Source organism: Zootoca vivipara, chromosome 10, assembly GCF_963506605.1.
Source record: "Zootoca vivipara chromosome 10, rZooViv1.1, whole genome shotgun sequence".
NCBI lineage: Eukaryota > Metazoa > Chordata > Lepidosauria > Squamata > Lacertidae > Zootoca > Zootoca vivipara.
Genome location: NC_083285.1, coordinates 54453769 through 54467246, shown reverse-complemented (window position 1 = coordinate 54467246; position 13478 = coordinate 54453769). Strand labels below are relative to the sequence as shown.

The window sequence follows — 13478 nt, the reverse complement described above, 5'->3', positions numbered from 1 at the left end:
ACATCCCTAAATGTCACCTGCTTTTAACAGCAGGAGCAATAGTTCTTTTTTTTAAAAAAGGTTTTGCTCATCCCAGGATAATCTTTTTTAGCACCTTTAAAACGCCCAATGAATTTAATTGTTTCATTGTTTTAATATTCCCATAATATTGCTGTAACCGTCATACCTTCCTTCACGGTTATGTATGTTTAAGTACCTAGTAAAGGTAAAGGGACCCCTGACCATTAGGTCCAGTCGTGACCGACTCTGGGGTTGCGGCGGTCACCTCGCATTATTGGCCGAGGGAGCCGCCGTACAGCTTCCAGGTCATGTGGCCAGCATGACAAAGCCGCTTCTGGCGAACCAGAGCAGCACATGGAAACGCCGTTTACCTTCCCGCTGTAGCGGTACCTATTTATCTACTTGCACTCTGATGTGCTTTCGAACTGCTTGGTTGGCAGGAGCTGGGACCGAGCAACGGGAGCTCACCCCGTCGCGGGGATTCGAACCGCCAACCTTCTGATCGGCAAGCCCTAGGCTCTGTGGTTTAACCTAGTACCTAGTACTAACCTTATTATTTCTATATTCCCCCTGCATGGGTTGATTGTGTCTTGGATCTTAGTATTCCAGTATGTTGTAAATAGGACCCAGGTGGCGCTGTGGTTAAACCACTGAGCCTAGGGCTTGCTGATCAGAAGGTCGGCGGTTCGAATCCCTGCGACGGGGTGAGCTCCCGTTCCTCGGTCCCAGCTCCTGCCAATCTAGCAGTTCGAAAGCATGTCAAAATGCAAGTAGATAAATAGGAACCGCTACAGCGGGAAGGTAAACGGCATTTCCATGTGCTGCTCTGGTTTGCCAGAAGTGGCTTTGTCATGCTGGCCACATGACCTGGAAGCAATACGCCGGCTCCCTCAGCCAATAATGCGAGATGAGCGCCGCAACCCCAGAGTCGGTCACGACTGGACCTAATGGTCAGGGGTCCCTTTACCTTTACCTTATGTTGTAAATAAGCTCCACTTTTCTACAATGTTTTTCTCAGATTACCTTCCTTCTCTAACCCTGATCACAGTCCTAAGTTCTGGAGGACTTTGTCTCTACATCTTCGTTCTGCTTGCCTGCAGGTGGTCTACTTCACTGCCACATTTCCTTACCTGATGTTGATTGTTCTGCTGGTTCGAGGAGTCACTCTTCCTGGTGCAACCGAAGGGATTCTGTTCTATTTGAAGCCAGACATTTCAAGACTAGCAGATCCCCAGGTGAGTTTATGGATGATTCTGATCTGATGGGCTTGACTTTGGTGGCTAGATCTCACAAGATCTGATTTTTCTCCTCCATACCTACCTGAAGAACCAAAGATCTAAGAACATGACCAGATTAAACCAGTAGAATAAAATGTCCACGCAAACATAAAATATTACACATTAAAGAGGATGGGGAAATCTGTCAGTTTCTCTCCGTTTCTCCAATCTTAAATTCATATTTCTGCATCAGTTTGGATTTATTTTTATTTTTAAGAAAGAATCCTCCTGGACAAAAATATCTAGGTCACATAGGGCAACCTTGCTCCCTCTAAAGCAGTTTTTAACATTCCACCTTAAAGGCAACAGCCCTTTCTAAAGGGCAGCAGAAGTTTACTCTAGCACGAGGACTGCTGTTTGCCAGAATATTTTAAAATATGGATATGTTAGGCCATTGGCACTTAAGGCACAGCAAATGCGGCCGCTTCTATTAAATATTCAATACCTGACAGATGGCTTCACCGAGCCCTAAGTGAAAATGATTAAGAAAGAGAAAGATGATGTCTCTTCTAATTTACTGGGATCTGGCTTGAATTTCTCATGGATAACGTCAGAATTTCCCCAGAGAGGCCAGAGTTTCTAGCCAAGGAAAAACCCCTGAAAAATTACATAGTTATCATCTCAACTGTGAGCAGTCAGGAATATGGGAAACATGGGAACTATTTCTGCGTAGTTTGTGGTTCAACAATTATGAACAGGGTAGCTGGGTGCTTTTTCTTTTCTTTTTTCTTTTTACACAGGACAGTCCTCTATTTGAAAGGCTGTTAGGTCCAAGATTGGTTTAAGGATAAAAAATAAGAAGGAGGAGGCAGGGGCCTTGAAGTTGCCCATCAACAGTTAACATTCAGACTGAGCAGGCATAGAGGCCGCCATCTTCTCGCTGTAGTGAGATGTGTTGCATTGCTATTGAAATTATAGTTATTGGGTTGTGATCAACTAAGTCCTACTCAGAGTAGACCCTAAGTGAGTCAGGGTAATTGATTTCAATGATTCATCTTGATCAAGATATGAGCACTGGCATCTCATTATTTTTTTTACCAAAAACCATCACTGTACAGTACAAGTGGCTACTCTAAATATGAAACAAGTAATGGGCTATCCATTCCTGCTACAGGGTTATGCCCCATTGCCATTTTTTAAAAAAGAGGATTTCTATCATGTTTTTTGGTCACATGGGCTACCCATACATTGCTTCCATGTTGGGTGGTGGTGGTGGGAGAATTGTATATAGCTCTCCTGTTGGCGCCGTGATCACATCACTGCTTGATCAGCCGCATTGCCAACGTTGGGCAGGTAGCTTCACATGCCACTGCTGATAACTTATATCTTTAGCAATAGAAAATAAACAATAATAAAAACCAAGGCAAGCTGAAAATACAACCCAGAAAGCAGATTAAACAAATAGTTTCAGCAGCCAAGAAATGAACAGAGAGCACAAGCTTGAATAATACTTGAAGCCAAGCAGTCAACAAATCAGTAAATGGGCACAACTAAAACATAAATCGGGACCCAGGTGGCGCTGTGGTTAAACCACTGAGCCTAGGGCTTGCTGATCAGAAGGTCGGCGGTTCGAATCCCTGTGATGGGGTGAGCTCCCGTTGCTTGGTCCCAGCTCCTGCCAACCTAGCAGTTCAAAAGCACATCAAAATGCAAGTAGATAAATAGGAACCGCTACAGCGGGAAGGTAAACGGTGTTTCCATGTGCTGCTCTGGTTTGCTAGAAGCGGCTTTGTCATGCTGGCCACATGACCTGGAAGCTATACACCGGCTCCCTCGGCCAATAATGCGAGATGAGCGCGCAACCCCAGAGTCGGTCACAACTGGACCTAATGGTCAAGGCTCCCTTTACCTTTACCTAAAACATAAATATATCAGACATGCTTCATAAATATGGTAGTATTAGCAATTGTAGCAATTATTAGCCAGCTACACAAAACATTTTGTAGAAACAGACTCTGCAGCTGGCATCATTTAGGGCCCTGCCTTCCTAGGCCAAGTGGAAATGAATGAGACAGAAAATGGGGGACCAACTCTTTCAAGACTCAAGGGTTCACATTTTAGTACCAACCTATATAACTCACATTTCTCGAACGGCTTAGTTGTTGAAAAATCGGCTTCCAAATGCCGCAAACCTAGAAGTAAGTGTTCTGGTTTGCGAACATTTTTTGGAAGCTGAACGTCCAACGCAGCTTCTGCTTGAGTGCAGGAATCTTCTGCAGCCAATTGGAAGCTGTATCCTGGTTTTCAAACGGTTTCGGGAGTTGAACGGACTCCCGGAATGGATTGAGTTCAAGAACCAAGATACCACTGTATATGAAAAACAATTATCCTCTGAATTTTTCACTTTCCTGAAGTTTGCAGTACTGTTCTCAACCCCAAAGTGTGCCCTAAAGTACATATATTAATGAAAATAAAGTACACATAGACACTACATTGCATTAGAGGAGGAAGTTTCCAGAAATGCAAATATTGTGCAAAATTGTATACAAAAATAAAATAAAACCACATATTAGGAGGAGAATTCTGCACACAAATGTGCGTGAACTTTCTTGCGAATGTTTCATAGGGAAATGAAATGCAGAAATGGAGTAAACCAAGCATAATGTAGGGAAGAGAACAAACTGAGAGAAACTGAAGTTGAGAGATTCCTCTGTCCCTATGCTCAGCTAAATGTATAGCATGATGGAAATGGCAGGGGCTGCATCTTCATCTTTAGTCATCTCATTTACAGTATAGACCACTTTATATGTTTTTTTTTTAAAAAAACACACACACATTAAAACCATCATATAAAACAACCCGGAATAAAACATCACCAAAGAAAGTACATTAAGTACATTTATTAAGTACATTAATGTTAATGGGGCTTCTTCTACAGTTGCCAAAGCAGCAACTGTCACATGGGCATAAAAGACGTCACCTACCGTAAGCACGGTAGTTGACACAGATGCAGGATTTGTGCCTGGCATCTCAAACGATGCCCTGTCTGCCAGACTGTGATGGTTTGCTTTCTGAATCTAGAAATGATTCCCCTTTGCTTTGCTCTAGGTATGGATGGACGCAGGCACTCAGGTCTTCTTCTCTTATGCCATCTGCCAGGGGTGCCTCATAGCTTTGGGCAGCTACAACAAGTACAACAACAATTGCTACAGGTAAAGGAGATGTTCCTCCCAAAATCTCAACTACTTTGACAAAAAGTAAACAAACAAAAAACTCAAAAACTTTGTCCAGATTTTCACTTTGGGGAATATTGCAAGCCTACTCAGCTGTGCTTCACTGTGATCAGACTCCCTTGGGATTCTGCAGCAAGCAGTTCCAAATTCTAGGACTGGAGTAGAATTTTCCGCCCCACCAAGGTTTCGGACATGGGTTTTCCTCTACTCATGATGCTTCCTTTTGAGTTGTCCAAATTATTTCATCACACCCACCCCCAATATGCTCATCATGATTCAACCAACCTCATTCGCAGTGAGACTTGTGTACCACTTGGAGAATACCCTCCCCATAAAAGTCCACTTGGTGCCAAAACAGGTATAATTTTGGTGCCAATTAAAGGCTTGTCTCTTTGCCTCTGCATTTGCAGTGGTTATCATTTAGTTGATAGTAGGTTAGCCTACTATTTTAGCTGCTCTTATTGTTTATTGATGACTTACTATTATGCCTTATATGATTCTATACGTTCTCCATTTTGTACTAAGCTCTGGGATCCACTGAGGTGAAGGGCAGACTGCAAAGGCTCCTCATAAGTAATGTAAATAAAGTAATGACCTGGATTAATTTTGTGAGGACATTCAGCTAACTATGATTTAGTGGTTGCTTTTGTGGGGTTTTTTTGGACTGATGGCCTGTGTGTGTGTGTGTGTTCACATACACACACACACACACACACTCGCCATATATTAAGTCATAACAATGTTGACTATGATGAGACTAGGAACCATACTCCACGCTCCTCAGCAAAGGTCTCTTGGAGACCTATCAGGAGATGTGAGGGCTTGAATGTAAGATCTCCTGCCTTGCAAACTGTTTGCTCTGCTAGTGAGTACTGGTGGGTCCAGCGCTCAAATTCTGGGATATAAGGTGGAGGGGGGCTTTAATTTAATTTAATTTAATTTAATGCACAAGCCCCACCCCCAGCCTGGTGGTGCAAAGGACAGGAGCGTCCTCCAGTTGTAACCCACTCACCTTCGTTTTCCCCTGGCAGGGATTGCTTTATGCTCTGCTTCCTGAATAGTGCCACTAGTTTTGTGGCTGGCTTTGCCATCTTCTCTGTGTTGGGCTTCATGGCGCACGAACAGGGTGTGCCTGTCTCATATGTGGCTGAATCAGGTGAGCATGCAGGGACTGCAACAAAGAGACTGGTGAAATATAAAGCATGGGTTGGGGTCTTAAGAATGGAACTATGAACAGGAAGCTGCCATAAACTGAGCCCATTGGTCCATCTAGCTCAGTATTGTCCACAATGACTGGCAGTGGCTCTCCAGGACTTCAGGCAGGGGGCATTCCCAACCCTACCCTGAAATGCTGGGGATTGAACCTGGGACCTTTTGCATGCAAAGCAGGTGTTCTCCCACTGAGCTATGGCCGTTCCCAAGCCTGAAGAGACACATAAAAGTTATCAGGACTACGAGTGGAAAACATTTTGTTATTACCTCTAAAACTGTTGATGTTCTGAGTTTGTTCTTTGGCCAGAACCAGCTGACATTACATATCAGGACATAAACAGAGTCAGAGCCAAGACTGCATTCACGCCCGGCAAAAATTCCTAGAACATGTGATCCATTCTGTATTATTGGGCAATACCTGGCTTTTCATATAGTGGCTCAGTTATGGATCATTATGAGAGCTAGTTAAATCCATTGACTGAGACCATTGAGACAATGGGAAGACCCCATTCAACCAGAAAGCTCTAAACATAACCTACTCCGTGGGGTTGTTATAAAGGTAAAATAGATGTGGGGAGGAATAATTGACCCTGCTCCGATGGGATGGACTGAGCATGTTTAGAGGGTGTGGAATCTGGACTGACTGTTGGGAATGGGAGGGACGGAATTGAGTGGATGAGATCCCAGAACCTGGAAGCTTTTGTTGTAGGTCCCACTACAACACTAAAGGAGGTTTAAAAAATTGCTCGAAAGGCCAGCATGAAATATTGAGCACCTGGTTAGAAAGATAAAGGGCACTGGGTTGTATCCAATAAATTATATTCTGAGTGGACCCATTGAGTTCAATGCACTTGACTAACTTGAGTCCATTGGTGTGAATAGGTCTACTATGAGTATGAATGTATAGCGCTAAGGAGATTGTTCTATCAGCACAACCATTATATGCTTGTCTGATGGAAGAATCTCTCTTTTCCTCCCACCTGTTCACTGTTCTGGGAGTTTGCCAAATCCCCCAAAGCAGATTTGGGGGGTGCACAGGGTGAATGAGGGGAGGGGGTCGAAAGTCCTGTTCTGCTAGTGGAAGTCCTTGCACCAACGTCTGACAGCTGAATGGGGTAGTTGAATCTGGCCCTTTCACTCCACCTTGTTGTACATGGAAAGGCACCTCATGATAGCCATAGATGTGTCTATATCAACCCAGTTTATCTATTGGCTTAGTGAAACATCACTTCACCTGTTTCTGCTCGATTGGTAGGTCCTGGCCTAGCATTTATTGCCTACCCAAAAGCTGTCACCATGATGCCTGTGTCTCAGTTGTGGTCCTGCTTGTTCTTCCTTATGCTGATCTTCTTGGGACTGGACAGTCAAGTATGGAAAAATATTTATCTTTTTCCTGAGTTTGGGGGTGGTATGTCTGTAATAGTATCTTGCAGGGGCAAAACCTGCTAAATGGTATCTGGAAAAAAGGAGTGACACGAATAAATGATAAGCATTAATTTGTTGTATAGATTGGTGAAAAGATGTGGGAAGCTGTCACTTCGACCTGCATCAGATGTGCATTATTAATTAACTAACCGATTAATTAATTAATTTTTTATACTTCCCTTTATCCAAAGATCACAGGGAAGTTCACATATTAAAAATACATAATACATAAGAAAACAAAACAAACCACCACCACCACTAATAACCCCCTCTCACAAACACATTTAAAAGGCTATAGAATGTTAATCAGCCAAAGGCCAGGTTATAGAGAAATGCTTTTGCCTGGAGCCTAAAGACAGGTAATGAAGGTGCCAGGTGAGCTGTCACGATCCACAGGTTTTGCTAACACAAATGCAAACTTCCTTCTTGTTGCATCTATTTCCCCACCACCACCACCACCTTTTTGGTTTTCCAAATGAAACATGTCATTTCCCAAGCTGCTTACATGGTTAAATATTACAAGATGGGGAGAGAGAAGAAAAAGCAGCTGAATTGGCGGACTAAGGATATACTAACACGCATCCATTACAATTATTTTAATTACAATTATCCACTATTAAAGATCTACACACACACACACACACACACACACAGAGAGAGAGAGAGAGAGAGAGAGAGAGAGAGAGAGAGAGAGAGAGAGAGAGATGACTGCCCATCTAATGCAGTACTGTCTATTGTGACTGGCACAGTCTTTCTAGGGTCTTGCATGGAGGTATCTTCTGAGCCTTTAAACTGGAGCTGCCAAGAATTAACCGCGGGTCTTCTGTATGCAGGAAAAAATGTTCTTTCATCGCTGAGTTACAAACCCTCCCCAACGGCAAGGGGAAGTTTTGGCTTCCAGCCACTTTGATTTGTGCCAAGGCAGTCATGCACACACCCATGTGGAAGGATTCAGGCCCCTTGGGGCATGCCATTGCAAACACTGTGTGTGGCAGGTGGGATTGGTTTCCAGCAGTGTATCTCAAGTCCAGTCCTGCATGTGTTGGGAGATGTGCGTGACTGGGTTATGGCTACAAGAAGTTATGCCTAAGAGTGCTCACAGACAAGGAAATTGGAGGAGAGGGAGGACCAAAGAAGGGGAGCTCTGGAACGTGGTACTGTATTTCCTGATAGGACTATTTCTTCCATAGTTTGTCTGTGTTGAGAGCTTGGTGACAGCCATTGTTGACTTGTTCCCGGACATCTTCCGTAAGAAAGGACGTCGGGAGATGCTGATCCTGGGCATTGCAGTGATCTGCTACTTAGTTGGCTTGCTACTGGTCACTGAGGTGAGAAGCAGAGCTCAGTGGGAGGGCAGAAGAGCCATTTGGAAATAACACCTGCCCCATCAACCACACAATGGCGTACAATCATTATTACCCAGCACACTAAGCTCACATAAATGGTTAGAAGAAGCTGCAACACTATTTGCATTTCCACATTGTACCTTGGAAGTCGAACGGAATCCGTTCCCTGGAGTCCGTTCGACTTGCAAAACGTTCAGAAACCAAAGAGCAGTTTCTGATTGGCCGCAGGAAGCTCCTGCAGCCAATTGGAAGCCGCAGAAGCCGCACTGGACGTTCAGCTTCCAAAAATCATTCAAAAACTGGAACACTCACAGTTTTGATCATTTAGGAGCTGATTTGTTGGGGAACCAAGGCACTTGAGATCCAAGGTCCGACTGTATATGTCCTTTCCCTCAGGAACAGTCCCTGTCTTTTGGTGCCTGACCCAAATAAATCACTACCCCTCTTTTCTTCCTTGTCTTTAGGGTGCCTTTTGAACCAGGGGTGGAGAACTATTTTCAGCCTGAGAGCTGTGTTCCTTCATAGGCCATCTTCTGGAGGCCATGTACCAAGGGGTCCGTGGCCATAGGCAAAAGTGGGTGGAACAACAAAAAGTGGGTGGAACAACAAATACATTTTTATCTGTTTGTCGGGGACAGGAGGTGGGCAGATGTGGAGGACTCCCTGGTCCTGAATGGGGTAACTGTGCCCCTGAAGGACCAGGTGCACAGCCTGGGAGTCATTTTGGACTCACAGCTGTCCATGGAGGCACAGGTCAATTCTGTGTCCAGGGCAGCTGTTTATCAGCTCCATCTGGTATGCAGGCTGAGACCCTACCTGCCCGCGGACTGTCTCGCCAGAGTGGTGCATGCTCTAGTTATCTCTCACTTGGACTACTGCAATGCGCTCTATGTGGGGCTACCTTTGAAGGTGACCCGGAAACTACAACTAACCCAGAATGTGGCAGCTAGACTGGTGACTCGGAGCGGCCACCGAGACCACATAACACCGGCCTTGAAAGACCTCTATTGGCTCCCAGTACGTTTCCGAGCACAATTCAAAGTGTTGGTGCTGACCTTTAAAGCCCTAAATGGCCTCGGTCCAGTATACCTGAGGGAGCGTCTCCACCCCCATCATTCTGCCCGGACACTGAGGTCCAGCGCCGAGGGCCTTCTGGCGGTTCCCTCGCTACGAGGAGCCAAGTTACAGGGAACCAGGCAGAGGGCCTTCTCGGTAGTGGCACCCACCCTGTGGAATGCCCTCCCACCAGAGGTCAAAGAGAACAACAATTACCAGACCTTTAGAAAGCATCTCAAGGCAGTCCTGTTTAGGGAAGCTTTTAATGTTTGATGGATTTCTGTATTTTAATATTTTGTTGGAAGCCGCCCAGAATGGCTGGGGGAACCCGGCCAGATGGGCGGGGTATAAATGATAAATGATAAATTATTATTATATTATTATGATCATCATCATTATTATCTTTGTCCATTAGGCTACATATCCAGCCACACGGAAGTTATAGGTTTCTACACGCAAACCCATCCTCCACCCAGGCAAGCAATAAAAAAAGCCCCCAAAGGCTCCATTCACTGTGAGAGGGGAGGCTGGGGGGCCTTGGTGAAGGTCTGAGAGTGCTTTGTTGCCAATGGGTGTCACACTAGGGACCCCAGAGGTAAGTGTCCCCATTTCCATCTGTGAAATGATGGAGAATGTGAGGCACATCTGTACTATGTGAGGATTCAAAGTCTGTGCACCAAGCCCCCAAATGGCCCAACTTAGAGAACACACCATCTGTGCAAGGGAGCCAGAGCTGGCACCAAAGTCAGCAGTTGCTGAGGGGCAGAGTCTGGCAGAGGGCCCAGTGCTGGCAGAAGCTGCTGGGCCGATTTCCCCATTGCACAACAGGAAGACTCCCTGTTCTCAGCAGCAGAAGAGTGTAGGAGTCCCGTTCCATTCCTCTTTCAGGCTCCTGTTCCATGGAGTATTGGGAACTTGCCCCAGAGGCACTTGGATCATTGCATTTTCCAGGTGGATGTGCACAGCATCAAGTCCCTCCGCCTTGTGGAATTGCAAAAGTGTGTAGGCATGCTGTGAAATGTAGGGAATGAGAAGGGCTGTGATCCTCTTTCACTAAGACCTGTAATCCAGGAAGGGGGAACCTGGTGCTTTCCAATTGTTGCTGGACTACAACTCCCAGCATCCTTAAGCACTGGCCATGTGAACTGGGGCTGATGGGAGCTGGAGTCCACCAACATCTGAAGGGCTACAGATCCCTGCTGCAAGGCATGTTGACACAGTGAGGAGGCATTTAGCTGGGTTTGCTTGGCATATTTTTTTTAATAGCAAAGTGAGTTCTTCTGTGCTTATGGACACCATACTGTACTAATATAGCTCACCGGTTTGTTGGCTTCTTGAGACATTTTGCTCTGGTTGTTTGCAAATGGTCTTTCTTTTCCCCTTTGTGCCTCTCGCAGGGTGGAATGTACATCTTTCAGCTGTTTGATTATTACGCAGCCAGTGGGACATGCCTGCTTTTCCTCGCTATCTTTGAAGTTGTCTGCATTGGATGGGTTTATGGTATGTAGAAGTTCTGGGACTGGGGAGAAATTTGGTTCAGGTTCACATTTTAAGGCATATATCCACAATTTGCACTTCCTGAAATGATGTGTGAATTGAGATGCATTTTGCAATGCACTTTTCCAATCCAGAAATGTACACAAAAATGCATGTCTTAGTGAAAACAGCATCTGAAAAGGGCCCTCCTTCTCTACTACAAGGATTTCCCCCTCCAATCAGCAGGGAGAGGGGAATGGTAAATTTAAACTTTCTCTTCTCCTGATCTCTCCTCTGCCAATTAGCAGGAAACAGCTCAGCAGCAGAGAACAGAGTGCAAGGCTGAGTCTGTCTCCTGAGCTGTCCGTGCAGGAAGGGAGCAAACCTGCATTTCTTTTTAAAAATAATAATATTTTTTTATTAGTTTTCAATTACAATCCAATAATAGCCTCATTATAACAATACCAATTTATAACGCAATTATTAAAAGCAATTGTTCAAGTACCGAATTATATAAATTAGATAAAGTGGCCCCCCCACATGCTAGAATTGATGGCTTGATTTGTTGTTTAGTCGTTTAGTCGTGTCCGACTCTTCGTGACCCCATGGACCAGAGCACGCCAGGCACTCCTGTCTTCCACTGCCTCCCGCAGTTTGGTCAAACTCATGTTCGTAGCTTCGAGAACACTGTCCAACCATCTCGTCCTCTGTCGTCCCCTTCTCCTAGTGCCCTCAATCTTTCCCAACATCAAGGTCTTTTCCAAGGATTCTTCTCTTCTCATGAGGTGGCCAAAGTATTGGAGCCTCAGCTTCACGATCTGTCCTTCCAGTGAGCACCCAGGGTGATTTCCTTAAGAATGGATAGGTTTGATCTTCTAGCAGTCCATGGGACTCTCAAGAGTCTCCTCCAGCACCATAATTCAAAAGCATCAATTCTTCGGCGATCAGCCTTCTTTATGGTCCAGCTCTCACTTCCATACATCACTGCTGGGAAAACCATAGCTTTAACTATACGGACCTTTGTCGGCAAGGTGATGTCTCTGCTTTTTAAGATGCTGTCTAGGTTTGTCATTGCTTTTCTCCCAAGAAGCAGGCGTCTTTTAATTTCGTGACTGCTGTCACCATCTGCAGTGATCAAGGAGCCCAAGAAAGTAAAATCTCTCACTGCTGGCTGGCTTGATTATTTGCTTTATTTCTGCATTCCAAAATCTTATTAATTTCCATAACATTCTGGTAATAATAATAATCCTTTATACAACAACTGCAATATTAATAACTTCTATTCGTGTTGACACATTAAATGATTTATAAATCTACAAGTGAGGAACTCAAACTATGTCCTTGTTCTTCCAGTGTGTTTGGAAGTTTTTCTGACCATGGTGTTTCTTTCAGTCCTTGTAAGATGTTATGTCTTTCTTTTCCTCGGTTGTTGCTTCCACACCCCAGTCCCAAGGTGTGCCCCTCTGGGCAGGGCTTTTCCACATTCTTGACCTGCATGACAACTGTATTACTCAACACATGCTTATCTCATTCATGTGACATATTTAGGTGTACATCCAAAATAGGTTTATTTGCTTTTCCTGCTAGTTAATTTCAATATTTGACCGGTGTGCTCTCTTGTTATGCCTGTTGCCCAGATTCAGGTAGATTCTTGAACTACCCCAGTGTTAACATCCCAGCAACTCCTTATGCAAGCGAGGGACTTGTTGGAAGACAAATAACGCACTCATAGTTATTTTGGTGACAGAACGCTATTGCTGGAAAGGCTTAGGGAGGATCCCCTGATTTCCTGTGTGCAAGCTGACATGCCTAATTATATGCGCTCCATTCTAAATCTCTTTCCTCCCCCACCCCAAAACCTCACTCCATGTTGGCATGAAATACCGTACCATGTAGGTAAACGGGCAACTTGTGCCCAGAGATTGTTCCTCCTCTTGCCCTCTCTCCACCTCAGGATATTTAGTTTGGCAGCCCAGATCTGCTTTGCTTATGCTGCAAAGGATTACAGCAAACATCGTAAATAAAGACACATGTTTCAGACTTGCCTGTTGGCAGCCATGCTGCTGCCACCCACACAGCCTGGCAGCTTTCCCCCTGCCTGTCAAGCAGACGTCGTGACAAAGATTTGAGGATTTCCTGCATATGGCTTTATTTCTGTGAAAGGAGCATGCCATTTCCAGTCAAATTTTGGTTGCTGTTGCAGTTGCCAAAAGTAAGAGTCTAGATGGGAGTCTTCTCTCTCCCCCTCCCTCCCCCTCTCCCCCTCTCTCTTTCACACACACAGACATGCATGTTTTTGAAAATATTGGAATAATAACACAGCCCAGGGAGCATTTTCTGAACAGCACCAGTGTATATGACCCCAAGATTTCTTGTTCTGAAAGAGATCTTCTCCTGTTGCAGAAGAAATCGGGTTAAAGCTGTTGGAATCCTAGATAACCGGGTTTGGCACTGGGTGAAAGAATGCTCAGGGCAATGTTCTGAGTGGCCTTGAAATGAATCCATGGCTTGTC

General features: G+C 44.8%; 1 protein-coding gene across 2 annotated transcripts in view; it reads left to right on the top strand.

The window, feature by feature from the left end:
* The window catches only part of SLC6A12 (solute carrier family 6 member 12), a 50353-nt gene that overhangs the window by 19376 nt on the left and 17499 nt on the right, over positions 1-13478 (top strand). For both annotated transcript variants that reach the window (XM_035126911.2, XM_060279970.1), the window contains exons 7-12: positions 1101-1235; positions 4326-4429; positions 5482-5606; positions 6918-7030; positions 8278-8415; positions 10887-10989. In XM_035126911.2, the coding sequence (XP_034982802.1) occupies positions 1101-1235; positions 4326-4429; positions 5482-5606; positions 6918-7030; positions 8278-8415; positions 10887-10989 (718 nt within the window). The remainder of the gene's footprint in view (positions 1-1100; positions 1236-4325; positions 4430-5481; positions 5607-6917; positions 7031-8277; positions 8416-10886; positions 10990-13478) is intronic.